At 38.8% G+C, this 27237-nt stretch overlaps 4 protein-coding genes across 4 annotated transcripts; 2 read left to right on the top strand and 2 right to left on the bottom strand.

The window, feature by feature from the left end:
- The first annotated feature begins 780 nt into the window (after positions 1-780).
- endos (endosulfine alpha) lies at positions 781-2886 on the top strand. The gene is made up of 4 exons (XM_017627480.1): positions 781-1129; positions 1889-1979; positions 2044-2160; positions 2219-2886. The coding sequence occupies exons 2-4, from the start codon at positions 1914-1916 to the stop codon at positions 2390-2392; spliced, it is 357 nt and encodes a 118-aa protein (XP_017482969.1). The 5' UTR covers positions 781-1129; positions 1889-1913; the 3' UTR covers positions 2393-2886.
- Positions 2887-2945: 59 nt separating this feature from the next.
- Positions 2946-4059, top strand: viaf (viral IAP-associated factor). The gene is made up of 2 exons (XM_017627477.1): positions 2946-3168; positions 3313-4059. Exons 1-2 carry the CDS (start codon positions 3163-3165, stop codon positions 4024-4026), a joined length of 720 nt encoding a protein of 239 aa, XP_017482966.1. The 5' UTR covers positions 2946-3162; the 3' UTR covers positions 4027-4059.
- A 6686-nt stretch (positions 4060-10745) lies between these two features.
- On the bottom strand, positions 10746-12157 carry LOC108371866 (tubulin polyglutamylase complex subunit 2). Its single transcript, XM_017627476.1, has 4 exons — positions 11919-12157; positions 11641-11808; positions 10989-11545; positions 10746-10932 (listed from the first exon to the last, which is right to left on the bottom strand). The coding sequence occupies exons 1-4, from the start codon at positions 11986-11988 to the stop codon at positions 10762-10764; spliced, it is 966 nt and encodes a 321-aa protein (XP_017482965.1). The 5' UTR covers positions 11989-12157; the 3' UTR covers positions 10746-10761.
- A 3156-nt stretch (positions 12158-15313) lies between these two features.
- LOC108371865 (anoctamin-5) lies at positions 15314-22731 on the bottom strand. Its single transcript, XM_017627475.1, has 12 exons — positions 22437-22731; positions 22149-22336; positions 21395-22087; positions 21015-21329; positions 20758-20903; positions 20114-20694; positions 19836-20053; positions 19596-19760; positions 19078-19531; positions 18607-19003; positions 15862-15952; positions 15314-15780 (listed from the first exon to the last, which is right to left on the bottom strand). The coding sequence occupies exons 1-12, from the start codon at positions 22723-22725 to the stop codon at positions 15442-15444; spliced, it is 3876 nt and encodes a 1291-aa protein (XP_017482964.1). The 5' UTR covers positions 22726-22731; the 3' UTR covers positions 15314-15441.
- Positions 22732-27237: the final 4506 nt, after the last annotated feature.

Below are 27237 nucleotides of genomic sequence, written 5' to 3'. Positions count from 1 at the left end.
TTTAAGAATTTCAGCAACACACAAATATAAAGCTTTCGCACGAGCGTTTGTTTGGTTTTTCAACTGTCAAAATTTTACTCTGCATTTGGCACAGCAAATTTCAATTTATTTGTACACCATAGCAAGACTTTAAATTACTTGACAATGCTTAAGTTAAAAAGTTGATTAATTGAAACTCAAATCTAAGAAAATATTTAAGTCTTACGAAAAAGCGTTGAGCACAAATCAAAATGAAAGTAAACCAAATAGTTGATTGAGGGTTGCACATCATACTGCGAAAATTTGCGCGACAAAACAACAAATAGCTTTCCATACAAATTTTGACATTTCATTTGCGAGGGTTTTAAGTTGCACAGTTTGCGAGAGTTTTGCGCTTTTAAATGAGTACCCTTAATGTTGCACAACAAAATGTGTTATTAGCAAAATTTTAAAAAAGTTGTTGCAACTGAGTGGATTATGTTTCTAATGAAACTTTTTGGAGCCATTTACATGTTTTGGTCAAAGTCACTTCTCTTTTTTATACAATTTAAAAACTGGAATGACGGTTCAATGTATTAGAGATGCCCGTTTTCAAAAAACATCGACTGTNTTTTTGGAGCCATTTACATGTTTTGGTCAAAGTCACTTCTCTTTTTTATAGTTACAATTTAAAAACTGGAATGACGGTTCAATGTATTAGAGATGCCCGTTTTCAAAAAACATCGACTGTAAAATTTTCGATGCATCGAAGCAAAACATCGATATTTCCGATGCATCGATGTTTTTCCGAATTCTCTACTCCACTCTCAATACAACTCTGACGAAAAAGAAGCTGGATTCGGATTTTACAGCAGAAGTTTTGTGACATCCATTTTTGTTTGCATATGATTTTCAATACTGTGCTTTGAAAATCGACGAATTGAAAGTCTTTTCGACCATACTAGAACTGAAGAATCAATAGCTACGTGGACCGTTACTCGTATTATATTCACCGCTTCACTTGCATTGTTTTTTGTGCGTGTCAACGGCCGAGCAGTTGTTGGTTTTTGTACTTGGCTGCCACCAATTAGCGGAGCTCCCCAGAAAGCGTCTCGAAACAACGACAAGGAGTGTAAAAGTCAAATAAATCCAAACATTTTTTGTCGTTCAGGTATGTTGTCCGAAGGCCTCGGAATAAAATTTTATCATATTTCACCATGCGATTTTTTTTTCATTCGGACAAAAGCCGTAGTCCTTGTGTATATATATACCACATTTCAAAATAACACGTATTGTTATATTGCGAAAGTGAAAATTGCTGCACCATCATTGCGAAATGCACGTGATGTATGGCAATAAAAAATGCATATCTTGTGCTGCTATATGCAAAGGGATAAATATACAGATACTAGCGAGATGAAACTGTAGAAATGCATTGAAGTCGATTAATATTCTAGATAACATACTCTTGTTTGTATGTATTAAAAAATGGAGGGGCATCTTGAAAATAGGCAGGCAATATAAATATTTGCACAAAAATAAACACTTGCAGCACAATGCGGTATACTTAAAATGCTTATGATATGTACGTTGTTGTTGTTATAACGGCTACAACAACCCCGCCCAGATCGGTTGATATCTCAGTCGTTGGCGTCGAGTTCCACTAACGGCAGCCCTAAGAAGCGTGCAGCCTCTACAGGGTCGGTCCACAGGGGCAACGCCGTTAGGGTTGTCGGGTTTTCCGGGCATGTAAAGGAAGTATGGCTTTATATTATTATGTACTCTAATTAAGTGTCTAATATGTATGTATGTACATATGGTTTTATGTGTATAAAGGCAAACTTAGTTCAAATTATGATTTGCTACGAACGCGATGAAAACATTTTTTCTCTTGGGGGTTTCAATTTGTAAAGTTATTACTTTTTTCTAGCAACTGATCTAAAAGAAAAGCGACCATGAGTGCAACTGAAGAGACCAGCCAACCGACAACTCCACAAGATGCACCTGATTCCCAAGACCAGGTATTTTCATTTTAAGCTGTTATTCATTCTGTCTCTTTGTAACTTACTTTATTGCCCATTTTAGGCAAACGCACGAGAGTTGGAGAAAATCGAAGAAGAGAAATTGAAATCGAAGTATCCATCAGGATTACGTGGCCCTGGTGGTCACTCTGCTTTTCTACAGAAGCGGCTACAAAAAGGCGTATGTATACTTGATTCCTTTTGTTGGTTAAAATAAAAATGCCCATCTTAATTTTTAGCAAAAATTCTTTGACTCTGGTGATTATCAAATGGCAAAACAGAAGGGTGGTGGCGTTAAACAAGTGTTTGCCAACAAGGTAGCCACTGGCGAAGCAATACCTACACCAGAAACAGTGCCTGCGCGTAAAACCTCGATAATACAACCATGCAATAAATTCCCAACGACGAGTTAAGGGAATTGCTGCCATAGTTGAAAAATTTAATAACTTGTTTCACCAACTCTAATACATATATCTTAATTTTAAAATTGCTTAATTACTAAGCTTGCAAAAAGCATAACTGCATATATGAGGAGTATTCAAGAAGGCAAACAAGTCCGATTGAATCTTCTCTTTTTTAATAATAAATTTTGGTAAATTATCTTTCGATGGCGCCCAGTTCCCAAGTTAAATAAATAATAATTTTGGCGCAGTTGCCTCTTTAACATACCACTCATGATTGAATTTAGTTTTAAGTTTTATTCAGAAGCTATTATTCTCGTGTGCTTTTTTGACGTCGAATATTATGACCAATGTGTATTGTCTTGGGTTTTCTTAAGCGTCACTTGAGTGTTTAAACTCATTTTCAAAAACTATTCTTCTGAAAGCCGTTAACTACTTTGTACACTTTGAGATATGAATATGAAATAACATTAAAATGTAATAAATGTAATTTGAACAAGGCGAAACCAGTTTTTTTTTAATCTAAGCAAATATGTAACTAAAAATTTATTAAAAGAATCTTGAAACTGCGGCGAACGTTCTTCGATATTTTAATTTTTTCTGGCCACTTTATCAAGTTCAGTGTTTGGCAGCACTGATATCTGTGAATGGGAACAATCAGTTTTGTTTTAGATTAGTCAGAGAAGTGTTATTTTTGTAAAATAAATTAACTTTTATTACTTTTTGTGTTAAAGTTTCATCATACCGACTAAAGATATCATATACAATATAAGGCTTTCAATATGCAGGTAGTTACTATTGATATACATCCATACACACATCCATCTGTCAAACAAATTGGCCATTTCCAAATATGGTAATGAGGGTGTCCCAAAAATAACACTACCATGCAGTTATAAGTTAGAATTTTTTTTATTGGTTTCAATTTGTAGGACCCTAATGAAGATACCGAATGGAATGATGTACTCCGTGCCAAGGGCATTTTGCCCCCGAAACAAGAGGCTGAAATTACGGAGGAACAAATCCAAGCTATGGTGGACGACGCTATTAACAAACGCACAAATTTGAGGTCGGGAGAAGACGCCCGTTCCAAGGAGATTGACGATATGACACTAGATGAGTTAGATGAACTAGAGGACTCAGAAGATGAAGAGGTCTTGGAGCAATATCGTCTGCGACGCATTGCAGAAATGAGAGCTTTTGCGGAAAAGGCAAAATTTGGCTCAGTGCGGGAGATATCTGGACAGGACTATGTAAGTGAGGTGACGAAAGCTGGAGAAGGCATTTGGGTGGTTTTACACCTCTATGCCAATGGAGTGCCGTTATGCGCACTCATCCATCACCACATGCAACAGCTGGCAGTGCGTTTCCCACGGACAAAGTTCTTGCGATCAATAGCAACCACTTGTATACCAAATTTTCCCGAAAAAAATCTACCAACAATTTTCATATATCACGAAGGTCAATTGAAGAAGCAATACATTGGTCCATTAGAGTTACGTGGTGAAAAACTAACGCTTGATGAATTGGAGTTTATGCTGGGAGTAGCAGGGGCGGTTCCAACAGAAATAAAGGAAGATCCACGGCCACAAATCCGGGACAAAATGCTCGCTGATTTGGAGAATCAAAATATTGATTTCTATTAAATGAGCACAATAAAAAGATAAGAAAAAAAAGTATATGTATAAGATGCGATTTTTTTTTTTGGGTGTTTCGGGTAGGTTAGCCGGTTTATATAAAACCACAGCCTCTCAAAATATATATCTTAGTATGTTGTTTTCCAAATGATGTATCCAATCGTCGCTCCACTGATACATAATGGTAATACCGCTGAGGGCCAGAACCATGCGCAAAACTTTCTGCTTATATATGTATCATTCGTCTTATTCCTTTAAATTCTTTGTCAATTATACCAAATTGAAAAGTGTATTGTGATTTATTGGTCCACAATTAACCAGATTATTCCTCGAATTGTTAGTTACGTCAGAATGTGTTATTCAGATTAAAATTTAAATGGCTGGGAACTAAGTCGTCATGTCGCCAGGTTATTCCTCCGATTTGATAATTTATTGTATTTTAATGGCAGGAAACCGTGTCCTGTTGTTGTTGTTGTTGTTGTTGTACCGTGTCNGTCCACAATTAACCAGATTATTCCTCGAATTGTTAGTTACGTCAGAATGTGTTATTCAGATTAAAATTTAAATGGCTGGGAACTAAGTCGTCATGTCGCCAGGTTATTCCTCCGATTTGATAATTTATTGTATTTTAATGGCAGGAAACCGTGTCCTGTTGTTGTTGTTGTTGTTGTTGTTGTACCGTGTCCTCATATCGTCCGGTTATTCCTCCAATTGGATAATTTTATAATTATTCGTAAAATTATAATTTTAGGTTGTGACTAAAAAATTTTCTGTTACGTTACAGTACTATCGTACGAACAAAGTAACTGTAAAATAAAAGGTAACATGCATGGAACGGCATTTACAGTGAATCAGTCTCGAGTTATGTAAACTCCCGTCCTGTGAATGCCGTTCTAGGCACACAACCACCGGACGTGGACGGGACAGATCTTTGTCTGCCCGAACTACAATAGCCCAACTTCGCTCTGGCTATTGCAGCAGGCTAAACTCTTACCTGATTAGAATCAATGAGGATGTGCCCAACCAATTCCGGGCATGTGGAGCGTCGCCACATGACTCCCGGCACCTCTTCACATGCCCTGAAAACCCCACTCAGCTGACGCCACTGTTCCTATGGACAGACCCTGTGGAAGTCGTACACTTCCTGGGCCTCCCCCTGAAACTGATGACAACGTTGACGGATGAACCGACCCGAGCGGGGCTTAGTAGCCGCCACAACAACAACAACAACAACAACAACAACGCTAATAAAAAGTTTAATTATTTATACGCTGTTCAAAATGGCTCCTCGACGAATATGGTCAGCGCGACCTGTCGAGTTTTGTATGAATGAAGTCGGTTCATTAATTATACAATTAAAAGTTTTAAAACAAGAAAAAGTTTAAAACATAAGTAATGTAATAGACGTTGACATACAGAGTTGATATTAAAATTAAATGAAAATGTTTAAGCGTACAGTTGATACAGTACTATCGTATGAACAAAGTAACTGTAAAATAAAAGGTAACATGGCATTCACAGGGCGGGAGTTTACATAACTCGAGACTGATTCACTGTAAATGCCGTTCAGGGTCTGTCGGTAGGTTGACGGGTCCAGAGGTTGTTTAATAAACCTCTGGACTTCGTCCGTCAGCTCGTAAAGATGCCTCATGACGTGGCTTGGCGAGGGCTCTTCCACGAGCAGCTGTCCGCTGGGATGGCCACGTCTGTGGCTCCCAGCAAGGAACTGCTTGCAGAGCATTATGTTATGCTCCTTGACTGGGAGCATCTGGGCCTCGTCATATAGGTCGTGTTGGGGTGTCATCAGGAGGCATCCGGTCGCTGTTAGTAATGCCGTATTTTGGCAGGTCTGTAGCTTCATCCACTGCGTCCTGCTAGTCCCCGGCGACCATACGGGCGCTGCATAGTTTAGAACCGGCCGGCCAATTGCCTTGTACGTTGCCAACAACGTTTCTTTATCTTTGCCCCAAGTGCTGCCGGCCAGCGACTTGAGAACATGGTTGCGGCTCTGTACTTTGTTGACAATTGCGGTTGTAGGCGCCGAGAAGGAGAGCAGACTGTCGAAGGTAACTCCCAAGGATTGTCGGGTTATTCACCGTCGGTATTGTTACGCCATCGACGTGAATACCCAGTTGCAGTTCGACCTCCTTCGTCCAGTTGGTGAATAGGGTTGCCGAGGATTTCGCAGGGGATAGGGCAAGGCTCCTTGCAGTGAAGAAGCGAGAGAGTTCGGCGAGATAACCGTTTACTTTCGAGCACAAGTCATCAATTCCATTCCCAGACGCCATGATCGAACAATCGTCAGCAAGAAGAGAAAGCTTTTGAAATGTAATAATTAAACAGTAGTGGGGACAGGACACCACCCTGCGGTACCCACTGTTTAATTTTACGTGGCTTGCTAGTTTTGTCTCTGAAAAATACTGACGAGTGTCGACCACTCAGGTAATTCGCCGACCACCGTTTGAGTCCCTGTGGGAGTGACGAGGCCTCTATATCTTCTAGTAGTGTTGAATGACTGACGGTGTCGAACGCCTTGGACAGGTCCAACGCTACTAGAATAGTTCTCTCACAGGGGCGGTTTCGGTTAAGGCCACGAGTTATCTGAGTGTTTATGGTTTCTGGAATGACGAGAGTGACCATAGATAGGTTAAGGACCTCCGTTAGGTATGTTACTCCCGCGGGACCCAAATTTTTCAGCATCAACATGCATATTCCGTCGTGTCCAATGGCTTTGGAGGCTTTCGCCTTCCCGATGGCTACCCTTACCTCACCGCTGGTGAAAACAAGAGGCGCACTGGGTTTTGGCATTTTGTGCAGCCTTCTGGTCACTCGATGTTTCGCTTTATCCACCGAAGGATGCAGAATGAACTGCCGGGTAAAATAGCTCGCGCATCGCTCCGGGTCCGAAAAAGCGTGGACACCAAAGTCTATTTCGACTCTGTCGGCACGCTTCGTCGGGTTGGACAACGACCTCACACCAGAGGCGAAGTTGCAGGACTTCAAATGCTCTTCCCATTTCTTCCGCTTATGTACGTTCACAAGTTGCCGAATCTCCGAATTGAGATCCCTGATACGGGGATTTCTGGGATCGGCCTGACGAAGGTTGTCACGCTCATCGGCTAGAACAGCCGCTTCAGCAGGAAAGTTCGGACGTGGATCCTTAATACATCCTGTTGGGATGCAGCGAGCTGCACCAGCGGTGACAACCCTGCGGAGCTTACGTTCACCTACATGAACGTCGGTTGGTATGGGCAGTGCAGTGAAGGCGCCCTCAGTAACATCCGTGAAGCCTTTCCAGTCAGCTTTGGAAAAGTTTACATAAGTCCGGCAATCCACGGAAGCAAAGTCGGCAGGTTTATCAATCGAGATGACTATGGGCAGATGGCCTGATGCTAGGGTCAGCATAGGTCGCCATGATACGCTGTTTAGCAGACCAGCGCTGACAATTGTTAGATCTGACGAGCTGCTGCCCATAATCCTGGTGGGTGCGTCGTCGTTCATTGCGAAGAATGTCGAATCGTCTATCTGCTCAGCCAGATGTATTCCCCTACGATCATTTGACAGTATTGAGTGTCAAAGATCGTGGTGCGCGTTAAAGTCACCAACTACCATACGGTTTTCACCTCTGAGGAGCGCACCTATTTCAGGGTGATATCCTGCCGGGCAGCTGGTGACAGCGGGTATGTATATGTTAAATATTTCGAGCTTAACATCGCCTGACCGGATAACAATACCCTGACATTCTAGGATGGTATCCCTGCGGTCGATGTCTGCTTCAAGCAGACGATACTGCACGGTGTGGTGCGCGATGAACGCTAAACCTCTCGCTCGCGATCTCGACGGTGCACATTGTATCCGGCGCAATTCAACGGGTTGTGTTTGTTTGTGTGTCTATTGTTGTGTTGTGTTGGGGTGTGCGTGTGTTGATTGTGTGCAGCCCGGGGGTGGTTTGCCGTGGNGGATAACAATACCCTGACATTCTAGGATGGTATCCCTGCGGTCGATGTCTGCTTCAAGCAGACGATACTGCACGGTGTGGTGCGCGATGAACGCTAAACCTCTCGCTCGCGATCTCGACGGTGCACATTGTATCCGGCGCAATTCAACGGGTTGTGTTTGTTTGTGTGTCTATTGTTGTGTTGTGTTGGGGTGTGCGTGTGTTGATTGTGTGCAGCCCGGGGGTGGTTTGCCGTGGCGGTGGTCCGGTTCGCGCAGCATGCGGCCACGAACGACGTGGTACATTTCCGGTGCGTACGTAGGCTTTAGCAGTTGCGGAGGTGACTCCACCCGCCACAGGCATTGCACCTGACCGAGGTGGAGTTTGTATGCAGTCGTCTCTGGCATACGAGGCAGGTGTAAATTTCTGGCCCTGGGTTAGACTCTACCAGCTCTGAGCAGAAGGGTACGGAGCAGATGTAGCCCTAGAATCGCAAAGTTTGATGGATTTCGCCGACCTAAACGGGGTTAGATCGCCGAAACAACAGCCCTTGGTCGGGTAAAACCCGAGTCATTCCGGTACGTAGAACCGGCTGTCGTGAGAATGTTTTATTAGCGTTGTTGTTTTTGTTGTAGCGGCTACAACAACCCCGCCCAGATCGGTTAATCCTTCAATCATTGCCGCGAAACTACTAGCGGTAGCCCTAGGAAGCGTTCGGCCCCAAGGTGGTCTATCACAGGGACAGGGGCGTCAATAGGGTGGGGTTCAGTGGACATGCGAAGAGATGCTGTGAGTCAAGGGGCGTCTCTCCGCATGCCGGGCATTCGTTTAGAACATGTTCGTTTATTCTGCTCACGTATGAGTTCAACCTGCTGCAGTAACCAGAGCGCTGTTGGGCTATTGTGGTCCGAGTGTCTCGTCCACATCTGGTTGTTGTATGCCCACAACGGCTTTCACAGGTCGGGAGTCTACATAATTCGAGACTGCCTTTCTTTGAATGTCGTTCAAGGCCTGTAGATTGGATGCCGGGTCCAGAGGTTGTTTGTTGAACCTCTGCACTTCGTCCGTCAGTTCGTAGAGATGCCTCCTGACGTGCCTGGGCGAGGGCTCTTCTGCAAGCAGTTGTCTGTTTGGGTGGCCACGTCTGCGTCTCCCGACTAAAAACTGCTTGCAGAGCATTCTGTTATGCTCCTTACCGGGGAGTATGTGGGCCTCGTCGTGCAGGTGATGTTGTGGCCACATCAGAAGGCATCCTGTCGCTGTCCTGAGCGCCGTGTTTTGGCAAATCCGCTGCGTCGTACTAGTCCCTGGTTACCACACGGGCGCTGTATAGTTCAAAACCGGCCGGACAATTGCCCTGTTACGTTGCCAGCAAAGTTTCTTTGTCTTTGCCCGAGGTGCTGCCAGCTAGTGACTTTCAGACCTTGTTGTGGCTTTTGTACTTTGTTGATAATTGCGGTTGTATGCTCTTCCAGGTGGTAAAAGCGTTGATAAAATGGAAAATTTCGAGATGCCGCGTATCTACTAGCAGCCCGAACTTTGTCTTCTGGTAGAAGCTCTGATCCAATACTTTTCCTGAATAATCCTGTAAATCTGTCATACAGCAAAATTACTCTCTGAAGTGAGAGTAAAAGGTGAGTAACAACAAAAAGTACGGGAACAAAAAAAAACAATTTTCCTGTAAAAACCTCAACCAGTGATTGCTTGACACTTTTCATGATTTTACCAGAAGAAAAAGTTCGGGTAAAATCTTGCAACTTCATTCTCTACACAACTCTCCAAAAGACGCTCTCATTTACATGATTTTGGAGGATTTTGGAGTACGGGAACATTTTTCCTGCAAGTTCGTGAAAAATCCTGTAAGTTCATGGAGTACTGGATCAGAGCTATTGGATCAGAGCTTATATGAAAGTCTCCACATAACCAAAGTTGGGCAACGCCTACGCCAACGCAACGAAGAAAGATGGCCAACTCTCAACTTTTCTTACGCGTCGTTCGTCAGCTGTTCCAAATAATCAAAATTATGTGATTTAATCATCCTTTTTAATCAAATGCTGGCAAGACATATAGTTTTTAATTCAATTATTGATATAAAATTTTGATTTGTCTGCCGCTAGTATGTTAATTTAATGATAAAGTATTCTCTGCTAAGCGTTCATTGTAACAAGCACACGCTGCTGTCAAAGCGACGCCAGTGCCAACGCAACGCCAAAGTTGTATGTGGACGTGCCTAATCTTAGTTTTTGTTGAATTCATTACGGAAAAAACGCGCTCAACTTAAGGATTTGAGTGCGGCAAGGATAATAATGTGAAGGCTACTTTACTTATATTTCTAAACATTTTATTGCCTGTTGCGGTTTTCACTCCGTACGCAATTATCCAAAATTCTTCAGAGTCGGATGGAATGCCGTTCTGAAAAAAGTTATTCCATGGGAAAGTTAAAAGATTTAAATATTCAGTTAGCGCTGCTTCTCTTTCCTTCATAGTCAAATAGTGAATTAGCAGTTCCCTGAAACTCACACTCTGGTGATTCAAACACTTTTCTGGTGGCAAAATCAAATCTTTTTTTAAAATACTTAATTGACTAGGTAATCGTTTCAAAAGTTCTTCGATTAGGGTGATTAAAAATTTATGACAGTCTTTTAATATGCTTGTTAAGTCAAGTTTATCACGCAGTTCATTAGCCCCTTCTGTAAAATCATCGTGGAAAAATAAGTTTTGTATATTTTTATAAATGGAAAAAATTTATTTGAAGGAAAAAAAATCACAAAAAATCGCCGAAATCTAGACACTCTGCTCCGAGGCATCTACATGACATTTTTTCTTGATGATACCGCTTTGATAGAACTTTTTGGTTTGATGCGAAAAACAGAGGTGTCGATAATATTGTAAGGATGCTCTGGTGCAGGATCTACTTGCCGCCCGCGACGTGGCTCAAAATCCTCTAGCAAGTGTGGGGCCAATAGCATGAACAATTGCTAATAAACATTTAAGAATAAAATATAGATAAATCTTTAAAAGGAGCGTTTTTTACCTCAGTCCACGACGGCAACCCAATATTGGAGAAGCACAGCTCCCAGTAGGGTAGACCTAAGTGAGCTATTGCCATGCGCAAGTATTCACTGAAGGTATCTGATAGGAATATCCACTTCATTGCATTCAATTCGAGTAGATAGAATTTGGGATTATTAGAACCACTTGACTCATAGAGCATACACACTTTGGCGACATCATTAATGGTATTTAGTTCGAAAATTTTAGTCTTGGTTGTTATAACGGGCTCTAGATTTCCCCAACGATCTTTTCCAACTGCCAATGGTACAGCGCTGGAACCTGCTCCTCCATGAATACCTACACCATCAATTTCGCCATTTATGTTATCACCAACAACTCCCAATCCTCCAAATGCTCCTGAAATACCATCAATTGTTGTTGTTTCGTGACTTTCTATTTCCAATAAATTAGTTGTAGAACTTTTGGCTGGCGGTATGGTTGTGCTCAAACTGATTGAGGACTCGAAATTCTCACGTAAGAGTGTAATCTGCTGAAGATGTGGGAGATGAATATAACCTACCCGGCGTAAATCGTTGGCTGAAAAAGAAATTAAATGCGATCCATGTATTAATATGTATGTATATACATACATACATATATACACGCGTAAGAAAATTATATGAAGGTCCTACGTGCATACTGATAGCTCCATTGTAGTAGAAATCCATCTGTGGACAAATAAAATTTCTTCATATCTTCCGGCAAATAGACCGTATGTCGTTGCTCCCAGTTCACAACCTGAGCTTTCTCGCAAGGTTTTCGATGTTCACAGGAGACATTGCGGACGCGCGGTATTTTAGCTTCATTAGTAAACAATTGTGTATAAATGAACCATAATTATTCAGGTATATACATACATATATTATACTTATGTATTATAAGATCATGGTTCAATAATCCCTTCATTTACCAAGTGTTCCCATCAGACCTAATGTTAAATGATCATAGAAAATATCCTCTGTTGTAGGTTTCTTTGCCATGTTTAATTTACAAAAATGTACCTATGTACATCCGTGTTCACATACAAATGTTAATTTTCAAAACTTAATTTGATAAGTATTCATAAATACCAATGTTGCTAGGGGAACGTTGATATGTTACAGTACATATACAAACTTGGTATCGATGGGAACAGTGTCCCAGCTAACAGTTTCGGTTTCCTATTTACTAAGGGCCGGTTACTCAATGTCTGGTTAACACTAATCTCCGGTTAAACATTTTTATCGACGTATTCGACTCCATTCATATAACAGGGAGTCGGTAACGTCGATAACGATGTTCAACCAGAGACGATGTTTAACCAGAGATTAGTGTTAACCAGACTTTGGGTAACCGGCCCTTAAAGTTTCTTTGATATTCGTTCACAGTTTGGACTTTGCTCGAGTTTTTCTACAAGTAGCTTGAATTACAAAATGAGATACAAAATGAAAGGGCCTGGCCTTCGCATGTACAAAAACTTGAACTTTTTGAGTAGGGTTGGCACATTTTAAAAATTGCTATCTTCAATACACACATAGTATAAAAGTCGGGATATTTTGACCACGCTAATCTCAAAAACTACTGAACGGATTTATACGAGCTTTTTTAAGTATAACCCGTATCGGTAGGAATATTATTTTTAGTACTTTAAATTCCTACAGAGTTGCCACCTGTCTATAAATTTCTAAGATCCGCAGATGTTCAATAGTGTTTTTGTTATAGTGGATTTGTTCTGTTTCCCCTTCCGCCATAAAAAAAGCTAAGATTCGAGAGATGTTCTTAAAGGTCATTCTATTTTTATTGGTGTTTAAAATTGTACAATATTTGAAAAGTTTAAGCGATAATGTTAATACTAATAAGCTACAATGACATATCACGCAAAAAAATAGAAAAAATGTAAACTAATGATTATGACCCGGTTAAAATCAAACAGATTAATAATTGAATATCGAATACAGAATCATTTCGCTAGCTTAGAGTGAAAAGTTGCTAAGTCCACTTTTTATGAAAACTCATATTTTGACATAGGAGGCTAAAGAAATTGAATACGCATCGTTTCGAAAATTATAAAGGTACTCGTGTTGTTTTTTCCTCATCATAAGCAATAAAAGGAAAAATTGCTAAGTCCAAAATAAGCACCACAAATCCGATAAGGCCAAAATAATACGACATCTTTTAATAAATATCGAATCCTTTTGATTCTTATGGAGTTTTGCTTTGCTTTAAACGCGCAAACTGTTTGATTCAAAGTATTGCGACATAGTTAAAGAAAATGGCTATAGGAAGATTTTTTCCTCTCCTGTAAAATTTTTAAAATGGGACTGGGCAACTTTTCTTTCTAAGCTAGCGATATATAATCTGACAAATACACTTAAACATGCATATGACCAATACGAATACAATACATGCACATTAGGGTGGTTCGAATTTGTTTGTTCAGCCCATAACTGATGAATATTAGATATGAGGAACCCGCGTTTTTTATTTTAAAATCGGGGCTTTGAAGCTTTTCGTATATTCCCCGTGTCCCCGTGTTTTTTTTTATAAAAATTTTATTTTATCTTTAACAAAGACCGAATAAATCCAAATTTTAAACTATGTGCATTATTTAAAAACAATTCCACAAACTTTCGTAAAAATTTCGAACTTCTTAATTAGATTTCTTAGAAAGATTTTGAGTATGCAGGTTTGTGGATAAACTGTTAAAATTTGTCATTATGTGGTGCGTTTATAATTATGACACGCGGTGTATGTATTTCGATGGGGCAAATACATTTCTATTGTAGAATTGCTATAAAAAGATATAGATTGATCAAAAATATTTCGCTTCAGAAATCTTCGAACAATAATGATAAATACATACATATTAAACTTATGAGGTATTCCATCGTCACGGGTGGGACATTTGTACATTAAAAATGTACTTTATTTTTAAAATCTAAGTATAAAGTACTCATCAATTCTACATTTTAATAAAGCTACCGCTAATTGACTATTATAAGCGTTATTACAAAATACGAAAAAAAAATTCCAACTTACTTTTGTATGGGAAAAAATCGGGTGGGAAAAAAAGAACCTGCTTTTTTGAGCAGATATATTTTGCGGAAACTCTCGAATTTATTTCACTTTTCTGTGTGAACTTGATGTCTTGAAATTAAAAAAAGAACCACGAATAATTGAAAGCAAAAACTTACACAAAAAGTATTGCTTTGTTATAAAAAAAAAATCCGAAATTCCTCTGTCGCGGGTGGGACAACGAAAAGGAGCGGTTAGTGTGACCCATACTGTAGATTATTTATTAAAAGATTTTAGAATCCAAGTAGAGAGAGATTCGATTCACGCACTTTTTATCTTAGAACAGTGCATTTTTTATGGAAGAAAATCCTAACACCGTCAGCAAACAAAAAAAAAAATTTAAATCAACGCAATTTCCTAGCGTATTGAATTTTTACTTCTACTACTTAAACTAAACTACGTGTCAGTCAGTGGCGTACCCACGGGGGTGTTTTAATACATAGACGCCATATTATACATATATATGCGCCATATTAAAACACACCCCGTGCGTCCCCCACTGACTCACGTACTCAATGGGTCATCACAAAAATAATAGCAATTGTCACTGTTGGAGTTTTCAGATTGCCCCCTGCATACGTAAACGTGACAATTGATTATAAACATGACACAAGTTATAGCGGCGAGTTTTGTCATTGCACGCGAATAGGGTTGTCAATTTGGAACGAACTGTGAACACCCCATTTATAAGTGTTCAACGCGTATGCGAAACTTCCTTATGATCGGTTTAGTTCAGGTCTGAAAGCGTATAATTGTTTTATATTCATGTATATTAGTTGGAATAAGATAGAATATAAAGGCTGCATTCCAAAACGTCAAAATAAAAAGCATTATAACTAAGCCTCAACAGCTTGTAATGCCAAATGTGCGCAAGCATGCTTAGATGCGAGTTTTCAGCTAGGTTGCGCAAGTTAGACTTTTTCTTAAAGTGCGGTATGGAAATAAAATATACTGATGCTTTGTATTTGACGTTTTGGAATGCACCCAACATCACGTATTTTAGCGGTGAAACACCTCAATGATGAAAAAACCCTATCCAGAAACTTGTTTCATAATTTTGTGCCGGCGCGGTCAAATACTAAACGATTTCAAAATAAAAAAAAAATATGGGTGTCCTTCTTTTCCATTTTCTGGTCAGGGTGGTAGCAAGAAAATTCCAAAAAAGTTGATTTTCCTGTGTATTTTTGGACCAACCTAATGTACATGTATGTATGTATTTATGTATGTGTGTACATAGAGAGGTATGCGCGCGTTTGGAAGTGATCAACAAATTGAGATGATCACTTGAATGTTCATTAGTTTACATGGTTAGGTGGCTACACATAGCTTCACTATTTGGCATTTGTAGTTATCTGCGCAGCATCATCTTCTTCTTCGTGTCAAGAAACTTCCCACACTGTCGACTCGACTGACCGACGAGGACGTGCCGCCACCTCCACATGGGCATCCAAGCCATCACTCAGGCGACTGAAGCGGCGCGCCCAGCTGCCACGACCCATAAAACCACCTGTGCCCATTGTAGCGCCACTTCCACGACTTCCGGCATCCCGGAAGATGCTCAGCAAGTCCTGATTGTCACCCTGTTGTGCGCGTTTAATGCCATGCTGATATTTGGCCTCTTTGGCCAGCAGCTGCTCACGTTGCATTTGCGTCTTCACTTCGGCGGGTATGTCGGGTATTATGAACTGCATGATGCCTGTGATGACGAATACGACGTGCTTAAAGATAAGAAATCGTGCATTAGATATTGCAGAAAAGCTACATTATATAAAAGTGTATCTAAGTTAGAAAATAATTACCTCGAAAACGACAACGAAAGCCAAGCGTGCGGCGAAAACATGCCAATAATGTGGGCTCAGGCCATAGGGTTCGGTGTCATGAGGTCCATTACTGTAAGTATATTTTTTTCATGTAAAAAGTTGAGTTAGAATATAAAATCAAGTATGTATATTAGGGCGGGTCCATTTGTATGGGAGATTTTTTCTGCTATGCCTGAATGGCACAGAAGAATTCTACGTGTAGTTCTAAGCAAATTTTCAAAATATAAAAAATATCAAAATATTCGCCATAAAAAGGCGTTTGCATTGTTCAACTATGCATTCTACTTTTGGTTGAACGGTCTTTCAACTAATCGCTTTAAACAAAGTTGGTCGCCAGCCAACATTTAGCCATTCAACTCTTTTTCCGAGCAACCCTGCGTGATTTGAACGCAAAATCGCCTCGTGCTAATACCTTTTTACCGTCTGAAAATTCCTACCATTCTTAATGATGTGCTTGAGCACTTGGACGAATACGTAAAGCTTATGCTTTATTAGCAGAAGCGATCGATTTTCTTCAGGGCGAAAATACTATGGATTTACTTTGGTTACCTTGTCCCTTCTATAGTGCCCTTAAGGCTAAAAATGTGTCATTCGAAAAATATGTCTTAATGCAACCCCACGCTTGGGATGTTGTTATTGCCGCAATAACTATTCCTTCTATAAAACTACGATTTTTAAAAGCTCACTTAGAAACAGAAACCACGCAAACAGAAGAAAAAAGTGAAGAAAATGATCAATACTTTTGTGGTGAAGTATGGTAAAATAGCGGATGCCGAAACTCGTATTTTGCCACAAGCGCCCCAGAAATCATTCCTTGATTTCGAGGAAGAAAGTACCGGTAAAATTATTACACTTAATTTTGCACTAAGCTACCTTTACATGAGGCGATTTTTTGACAGGCGATAATCGCCTGCAAAAGTTGACTTGCTGGTTACTTTGAGGCAAGCGATTTTCGAATCACCATTTACACGAGCAATTTTTCTGGAGCAATGTTGAATCGCCTATAAAATCGCCTCATGTAAATGCAGCATTCAGTGTTTTTTCCGGAGACTTAGGAAATCATCTTCAGGAAACAATTTTACACTTAGTCGAACGAGACGCCACGACGAATTGTCTAAACACACATCCAGCGCCCGTAGAGTGGTGGTTTTCATTCGCTGGGATTGTGAATCGTTCCAGAAGACAAAAACTTAGCGATTTCAATTTTGAATTGCTTGTTTTAAGAAAAGCTAACAGCTTATAATAAATACTTATATATGTTCAAAATAAACGTTTGAAAGAATAAAATTAACGCAATTTTTTTTAAAGATTTACCTTGTGCATTGAATTTTAACTACCGAACTTTCATAAATCAATAATAATTTTACTTGTAAGGCAAATGAAATTTCCTCATCAGTAAAAATTTACTGCATGATTTCATAAAGGAAAAACGTGATACATATATAACTTTAATGGTTACTGCATTTTTACTGGCAATGCAAAGTGGCCATCTATGTGGTTAGGTTATTCAAGTTTTTCTTATGCCAATCTTTGAAAAATCAAAAATCTCATTATTACGATTCCGTCGAAATTTTGTTTAATGTCTTTATGGAGATTTTTTAAGCTTAAACTGTTTTGTCATACGACAGAGTAAGAATATTTACGGAATTGAGGAGAATTAGTCAGAATAAGTCTATTAGACGTTTATCTATACATAGTATAAAGGAAAGTCGAACGCATTTTGACGAGATTTTCTCGAATATACTCTGTATCGACAGTAGACGGATCTTTTTTAGCTAGAATTTTAATGGGGTTGCCCCCTGTCTAAAAAACTGTAAGATTNGCATGTTCAAAAACTTCGACAAGATTCTTTAAGTATATAATAAACGAGGTACGTGATGGCATATAATTTCTTTCTCAAAATACGTAAATGTACATACATATGCATACATTCAGCGTGTCCGGAGAGTATAGAATAAAACGGAATAATGCGTAGTAAGAAAGTCAGAATGCTATCCCGGGGAATAACTATTCGGTCTGAATCGGGCGAATAAGGCAGTTATTCCATGTTATTCATTAAATGCATTACTGAGTTTTAGAATTGCTTTAAAAATACTTGCAGGTAATAAATATAAACTGTTTTTTTTTTTAGTTTGTAATTATCTTTTTTAATCCACTTAATGTGAAATAGAAACAGGAAAGAATCTGAAAAGGCAGCAACGTTATTGTTTATTAAATGCAATGCTCTAATTTTAAAATTTAACCTTCTTGTGCTCTGTAGTCTGCATTTGTAGCATTTTCGCTGAAAATTTGTAATAAATAAAATAATTCCACTGCAACCGTGCCTGAGTTTTTCAGTAGCTTCATGAAGTTGAATAAGAAAGAATAACGACAAGTTAATAATATGGCCGTAAGAAACTATTTTTATTCATAAAAAACTCAATTTTTGACGGTATTTTCAAATCGGTCCAGCTCCCGTAAATCTTAATATTTTTCCGAACTATTTTGTTGGAAGTTTTATGGCCTTATTCTTAAATAATAAAATAGGTTTAAAGAGCTTTCACAAAACTTTTCGATTTATAAAGCAATTAAAGTCTTCTTTATTTTTTATGAATTTGGCTGTTAAAATAAGGTTGATTTTATAATTCCAATGGAAATAAAGCACAGATTTTTTTGTTTGTTTGGGGAATGATGCAGTCTAATGTATAAATATGTATGTATGCATATGATATACCATGTACTCACCGATACCCACGATACTGGCACACATCGGGATCTTTCTCGTTGCTTGTGGCACCCCACTCCTCTTTATAATCGGATGTGTTAAAAGTCGAGAGTGAATGCTCAATATATCCCGCAAGTGTGTTCGTATCTGAATACACGAATTTGTAGACCATGCGAGGGATGAAATCGCTAGTATAGGCTATCACGAATGCGTTGGACACCACCGCTGTGTATGTGATAATACGTAAAATGCCATACCAGGCACCGATGTCTTCTACCCGTTCCGCCAACGGACGCCGCGCCTGCGTCACCATTTTGTAGGCGTCCAAACGGATCTCAGCAACGTTGTTGAGCAACGCAAATAGTGGTGCCAAAGGGAATGCAGCCACAAACAGCGTAACAAATCCATACTGCAATACTTTGGAAATGCACATAAATTTTTTAGTAATTTATTTACATATTAAATATACATTAATTGTTTTAAGCGCTTACTCATTTCCAAATATTCATCGAACAGAGCTAAGCGCCCTGGATCTTGCATGTGGTAATCTTGCTCCCAAGCCATGTGCAAGTGGGTGACATCTTTGGTAGCCGCTTTGTGCTTGCGATGTCGCCACCAATTGTAGAATTTCGGAAACAAGTACTCCATAAAGTTATTCCAGCACTGCTTGCCTACCATAATGATGGCAAGTTGGATGCACAGCTCCGATAAGCATCCTGCCGGATCACAGATGTCATTTTTTAGGCGAAAGAATTCACTACGTCTCGCTTGGTCATCGCCAGGATAATCGAAGAAACGCCCTTTGAAGAAAGCGATGTAGATGAGCGATGAATAGAAATTCATGAACTCGAAAAAGAATATTTTAAAAGTGTAGGAGTCTTCGTACTCGGTGTGTGTTCTAGGATTTTCCAAATTCGTCAATCTGATAGCCATGCGATGGTAGATCTAAAATGCAGATTGGAATTGAATTTCAAAAACTTTACGGAATAAAACATGCACACATTCGTACCCTTGTCAATATCATTATAACGACTAAATTAATAAGCGCTGCAGTAATAGTTGTGAATAATTTTGCATGATCCTTCACGAAGAATCCCCCTCCACCATAAATAACCGAAACTAAGGAAATGCGGTATATGATGGTACCCAAAACGGCGGACAACACAACCGAGATCTGTTGGTTGAAATCAAAGCACATACTCAGTAATGATTTATTGCCGAAATACCTACTATGTACTCGTATTCTTACCATAAACAGGACGGCACTGCCGGTGATGACGAAACGGATGGCACGGCTCCAAGTGGACATGTAAGGCTCCTTCTCCCTGGTGACTGGATTCATTCGGAAAGTAGTGGCGTTCGTTTCAAATTCCGGACGATTTTCCTCATCGGACTCAACATTATGTAAATCCCATTCCCAAACGAGTACCGATTGCTTGCGTTTCCATAACTCCAGAAATGTAGTTGCTGTTGAAATAGTTAAAGTAAAAAAATAACTCCTATTTAAGTAAAACCGATATTTCATACCCCAGAATGACATAAATATGGCAAAAAATACAGTGGACGGATTGTCGAAGAGATAAGTTAAGCGAGAAAAGAGACAAGAATCGTATAGATGTTGATAGCTGCAGGCTTTATCACAGAGTGGGCATAACGTAATGTTACCAGTTCCATATTCATTGCAAATTTCTTTGCTTGGCGTATTGTCTTCAGAGTCCAGTGAAGCAAGCCCGTAGAGAAAACACAAGGTACCTACCACAGCCGGATACACTAGCATCTCTGTATAGAATCCCAACCAACAAAAATACAAGGCAATTTTATCGCCGAAGTACTTGCGCACCAGGCATAGAGGTTGCTTTTTATACCACTGTGAGGGATGCGCCCATGTAAGATATAAAATTCGGCGATCAAATGACATTCCACTGGAGTGTGGACGATCGTAACGACCTTCATGTAGAGGAAAACAAGCCAAATACGTGGAATCGTTGAGTAAACGGCGAATGCCGACGCGATCGGTGTCGTCGAAGGGCGTACGAATGAGCACCTGCATAACCATTAGGGAACGTTGAGCGCTCGTGTATGCGGTGGCTCGATCTTTGACGATGAACCTATAGAATTAGAGGAATGACATTTGATCCCATTGAATTTTACTGTGCGAAAGCTATACTCACTGCTCCTCGGGATTGCCATTTACAGTGGCTGCTTTAAAGGTTGTTTCACCCTCTAGAACACTTTGATCAAGCTGAATTTTGCGTGTCAGTCGATTCCATACAGACCTCCAATAATGCATATTTCGCGCCACAACATTCTCTTCATCCTACGCTTAAGGATATTCTAATTAATGCCAAGTTATTAGAAAACTAAGGCCATCAGACCTACCCATGACGCCTTCACAGAGATTTTAGAAAACTAAGGCCATCAGACCTACCCATGACGCCTTCACAGAGATTGTAATAAATCTCTTGATAGGTAGCTTCAGATTCATAACTTCTGCCAGCCGGGTTTCGAGACGCCAAGGTAAATGAATCTTCAAGAAGTATGTTTTTTCATTAAATGACTGTGTCTTGTCTTCTAGTTCGACTTCTAGTCCTTCTTTGATAAGATTCTCCATAAAGGAGCGCCGATAGTCACGACGACGTGATTCAGCCTCAGTCATTACACCAAAATCCTCTTCTTCCCACGCGAGTACCATATCGACTTTTCGACGTCCGTCACGAAACATTAAAGATTCGGGATCAAGCCCCTAAAGTAAGATTTAAACAGTTATACTCGCGTGCTACAAGTTAATTATCTACATCAGCATTTCACCTCTCTGTCTTGTTTACTTATGCGTCGAGCATCGCTCTCATCTCCACTGGCGCTGTGACTTTTGCTGGTTTTTCGACTACCATTATGGCTACCGTTAAAATTGCTTCCTGCTAAAGAGCTCTTGCGTGATGCTGCTATTAGCTGCTTGTATCCGAACTGATCAATTAAGATATTTGAGTGTGCGGATTCCATTACCTCGCCCTGATCTTCGTCAGTCAAAGTATCAGATACCCCGTGATCTCCTCCACGGTTCGTACCGTCTGCCGGTGTGGTATTTAAATGCAGACCCAAGCCTCGGCGCATCGCTGTACCAGGAATATCTTCGGTATTCACGATTTTTGGTCCAAATGCTTGCGTCGGACTCGGTTCTGCCGACTCAGTTTCGATATGAGTAGGCAGTGGTATCGCAATAGAATTCGACTTCAGATGGCCGAAGGCGCGTGACATGGTGGAATTAAGCCATTTTTCTGTATAAGAAGTTGCCTTCTTCACCCCTGGTGGTTGCTCAACCAATTTGGGTGTGTACGGTATGATGACTTGCGTTTTTTCTTCTTTCGTTTGATGAAGGTCTTGATCTATATGATTTTGATTATAGGTATTTGTGGCGGCTTCACTAACCAAAAAATTATACAAATTATCAGATGACTTGGCGAAATGTTTAGTGGGAACAACTGTGTCGAGAAACCCGTTTTCCTGAAATCCAATACATGCGAACGTTAAGACTTTATAGGCGGACCAGCGGGCTCCTACTTACCAAACCGCCAAATAACCGACCAGAAACGATTCCACTGTCTTGACTCAAACGTCTAGCGCGCATTTTCCCTCCTGTCGAGCTTGAGCGTATTGCACGCTCACTTTTCGCAGGACTGGATGAGATTTGGCGCTTTACAAAATTATCAGAAAATGGCCGGGAGTTGCGTAAAGCAGGAACTGACAGAAAACCTATACAATTTTATACATACATATGTTCAGACATAAAAAAAACGCTCTACAACCAATTGTGACCACTAAAAACTATCGAATTGATGCAAGGGCAACTTACGTGGAAAATCTCGCGTACGAGTAGTATCAGCAATGCGTTCAGTGCTTGCTATGAGATCCTCACGGGAATTTGATTCCGTTATTGGCGCGGTACTGTCGTCATCAACGCTGTCGACGCGTATTTGAAAGTGTTGCTTGTTGGCCCCGGAGTGACTGCCGGAGCTCTGTTCGTTGCTTGTCTGTTCAAGTGTTTGTCCGCAACTCTGTCTATCACTGCGGTATTTTATCTGCGCAGCATATTTGCTTTTATCGTCATTGCCCTCATTGCTACCACTACTCGAATCGTACATGTTGTCCTTTGCCACTTAGGCAAACTCAAAGTGTTTGCATATAGGTTACAATTTCTAAATTTAGAATGTCCGACATTCCTTTTCCTTTTAATATATGGATGTATGTTTGCCGACGTTAACAGAATATTTTTTCTACACAAAATCAATTCACTGGAAAAAGGTTTGGAATAATATGTTTAAGTAAAGACACATATGTACGTAGCAAGAAGTGTTGAATACTTGGCTGTGTAGGCTTTTATTAAAAGACTGCCACAACTCATAAAACGTGATTTGTGAGTTAATGAGAACTACACTTTAGATATCTTATACTTCATATTGTGTATAAATTTCGTACCTAAATCTGTTTCCCGCGTGTAAGTAGTCCAAAGTTATGCGGTAACCTATATACATAAAAAAATAGTCGGTCAAAACTGGCAAAATGTCGCGTCCCTATTAATATTTTCGCCAGTGTATATATATGTACATATGTTAACTGTGCTACAAATTTTGTGATGATACGAGGCAATATTCATTTTAAATTTAATTTGTTATAAAAAGGACTTTATAACTTGAAATTGGTAATATTTTCAACCAACATAATAAGGACTATTTACAGCCGTGAAGACAAATCGAACTTTGTGTTTCTTTTTAGGCATTTTTAAATGAAGATTTTTTGGGATCGAAAAGATTTTTTTTAGCTTTAAAATCTTATTTTGGAGATTTTTTTTTTGGAAAAAATTAAGATTTTTAAAGGGCAAGAAGTTGCAAGAATTTGCAGGAATTTACCAGGAAGCGTTCCCGTACTCAGTTCTCTGACTTCTTTCGCCTTTTGACAGTTTTACAGGTTTTAACCCAGAAAAGTTGGGGAACGCAACTAATATTTCTGCATCAANGATTTTTTTTTTGGAAAAAATTAACATTTTTAAAGGGCAAGAAGTTGCAAGAATTTGCAGGAATTTACCAGGAAGCGTTCCCGTACTCAGTTCTCTGACTTCTTTCGCCTTTTGACAGTTTTNTATTTTTTTTTTGGAAAAAATTAAGATTTTTAAAGGGCAAGAAGTTGCAAGAATTTGCAGGAATTTACCAGAAAGCGTTCCCGTACNAATTTTGATTTACGTTATTTTGGTGGCTAGGGCTCGATATGTATGTTTGTACAGTTCTGTACATAAAATAAATTTAGTAATTTTATGTTGAATTTGGTAACTTTTTCCGGTGACTTTGTTAAAAAATAAAAAAAAAANAGATTTTGAAAAAATGTCGTTTATGTTATTTTGGTGGCTAGGGCTCGATATGTATGTTTGTACAGTTCTGTACATAAAATAAATTTAGTAATTTTATGTTGAATTTGGTAACTTTTTCCGGTGACTTTGTTAAAAAATAAAAAAAAAAATGTGATAACACTGGTTGTGACAGTGTTTTGGTATGTTAACGCCCACGTACATACTTATATGTACAGTATCAGTCATATCTAAAGCACGCCATTTCAAAGTGATAGTGTGTGCCGCTTATGTTTAGTTATTTATTTTTAAGAATTTTCAATTAAAATATAGTTCATTGTCAGACAAACCCCACATAAATCCAAGTTTAATAACTTGTAGAAAACTACAAAAAAGTGCAAAAAATTTTCACCTAAATTTCAAACNTGATAGTGTGTGCCGCTTATGTTTAGTTATTTATTTTTAAGAATTTTCAATTAAAATATAGTTCATTTCAGACAAACCCCATATAAACCCAAGTTTAATAATTTGTAGAAAACTACAAAAAAGTGCAAAAAAATTTCACCTAAATTTCAAACTTTTTTCTCGGAAGTGTTAGAATTTTTTTGAGTACAAAGTTGTATCCTCCAATTTTAGTCTGATAATGTGCAAATTTCAAGTGGCTACGCTTAATTTTTTAGAATTTTTGTCGCATTGGATTCCATATAATGAATAAACTCAATTTATTGGTATATGGAAGAAATCCGCGACATCTTTGGCGAAAAAATTCTAAAAAATCAACGGTAACTTTTAGCCACTTGAANTTCCGGAAGTGTTAGAATTTTTTTGAGTACACAGTCTTTAGTCCCTTCAATTTTAGTCTGATAATGTGCAAATTTCAAGTGGCTACGAATTACCGTTAGTTTTTTAGAATTTTTTTTNGATTTTAACGCTTCCGAGAAAACAGTTTGAAATTTAGGTGAAAATTTGTTGCACTTTTTGTAGTTTTCTACAAATTGTTAAACTTGGGTTTATATGGGGTTTGTCTGAGAATGAACTACATTTTNGGTATATGGAAGAAATCCGCGACACCTTTGGCGAAAAAAATTCTAAAAAATCAACGGTAACTGTTAGCCACTTGAAACTTGCACATTATCAGACTAAAATTGAAAAAAAAGTTTTAACACTTCCGAGAAAAAAGTTTGAAATTTAGGTGAAAATTTGTTGCACTTTTTGTAGTTTTCTACAAATTGTTAAACTTGGGTTTGTATGGGGTTTGTCTGAGAATGAACTACATTTTAATTGAAAATTCTTAAAAATAAATAAATAAACACAAATGGCACACAATATCACTTTGAAATGGCGTGCTATAGAAATGACCGATACTGTNCTACATTTTAACTGAAAATTCTTAAAAATAAATAAATAAACATACGTGGCACACAATATCACTTTGAAATGGCGTGCTATAGAAATGACCGATACTGTTCGCGTCTTCAACAAAGGCACCAATCCCGCTGGGGTCCAACAAATATTTGACAAATATACACATGCAATGCATTTCATTCAGCCACAAATAGATAACCCTGGACTCACTGTCATTCATGACAACATTTCGAACGAATATGTGAAACATATTTTTAGGCGAGCTTGCATGTTTACCGCTTNGTGTGTGCAGTTATACTCGCGTCTTCAACAAAGGCACCAATCCCGCTGGGGTCCAACAAATATTTGACAAATATACACAGCAATGCATTTCATTCAGCCACAAATAGATAACCCTGGACTCACTGTCATTCATGACAACATTTTGAACGAATATGTGAAACATATTTTTAGGCGAGCTTGCATGTTTACCGCTTAAGTCGTCATCAAGTCGTGACAAACATAAGTTATTACATACAGCCATCATTACTGTTATTGACGTATGCCCACGTAGGACGTTATAAAAAAGTTTATACATATGTTGCACGTGTGTATCAATGTACCTATGAATGAATGAATGAATGTAGGTGTATGCGATTAGGACACACATTTCTTACTTTATTTATGGTCGTCTAATTTCGTTTTAAGGCAGCTGCTCAGACGCACACTTTAATAATATATGANTCTACCTATGAATGAATGAATGAATGAATGTAGGTGTATGCGATTGGGACACACATTTCTTACTTTATTTATGGTCGTCTAATTTCGTTTTAAGGCAGCTGCTCAGACGCACACTTTAATAATATATGAGTTTAGTTTTTGGGTTAATATGTCAGCATGTTCATATCTCAAAATCTCTCTAATAACCTTTATAAGACTTGCGTGCCATTCAGAGATCTCTCAGCTTGAACCACCTGACAGGAAAAAGAAATTTGTCTAATTTTTGTTGTATGGAAATATTAAAGAATCACTAAAAACTAACTTTCCCAAGTAGTTTTCAAATTTATCTGCTCCTAAGTCACATTTCTTTAATTAGTGTTCAAAGGCAGATACATTTTAAAATTGACTTGAAAAACCCGACCTACTACTATTCTACCTACTGAAATAATCAAAAGTAATCACCACATTAAATCAATTTTTTATTTGAATTATTTTTCCGGTTTTGCATTATCTTGATACGCCGTTTTGCATTTTGTTGATACGCGGTTTTGTACTTTAAACGACGATATGATTTATGGAAACTGGATAAAGGGAACGGGTCACTCATACGCACCGGATACTGCAATATAGCAGCCAATGAGACTTTTATTCCCTCACTTTTGTAAACACTCCAAATATCAGAAAACTTCCAAAAAGATTCTTGAATTTTGTAATTGAATCGGTAGTTCGACAACCGTACAAGTCCCAAACGACCGGTCCGCGATATAATTTTTTATTTATTATTATTATATTATATAATTTTTTATTTTTTATTTATTTATTTAATTCGGTAATTCACAAGATGTCGTAAGCGTCGTACTGTCATAAAGTCATACAATTTGTTTATGTAAAATAGTGGTAAAATCGCATGTTTTTGTGTATGTATATGCAAACACCAAAGAATTTATCAACAACAACAAATCAGCTATTTCCTAAATGCAGATAGTTGTCGTCTGTCAAGGCAAAATTATATTTGTGCGCTAGTTAATCTTCATAAGCATGCAATCACATTTGGTACGTTAACGGTTAAGTATCTCGTACGTTTTTTTAGCTCAGAAACAAATGAATCTCTTACTTTAAAATGTAAAATGTTAAATTTGTACGGTTGTCGAACTTTTCCATTCAATTATACGTACAAACAGTAATGCTGGAATCACACGATTGCCTAAATGCACCAATCTTGCATATTTTTATTATGCAGAATTGGCGT

This window comes from Rhagoletis zephyria, unplaced genomic scaffold (genome assembly GCF_001687245.7).
Source record: "Rhagoletis zephyria isolate East Lansing unplaced genomic scaffold, Rhagoletis_zephyria_1.1 Rzeph_scaffold_05276, whole genome shotgun sequence".
Taxonomy (NCBI): domain Eukaryota; kingdom Metazoa; phylum Arthropoda; class Insecta; order Diptera; family Tephritidae; genus Rhagoletis; species Rhagoletis zephyria.
The sequence above is the reverse complement of the archived record's forward strand: the minus strand, read 5'-3'. Positions and strand labels throughout refer to the sequence as shown.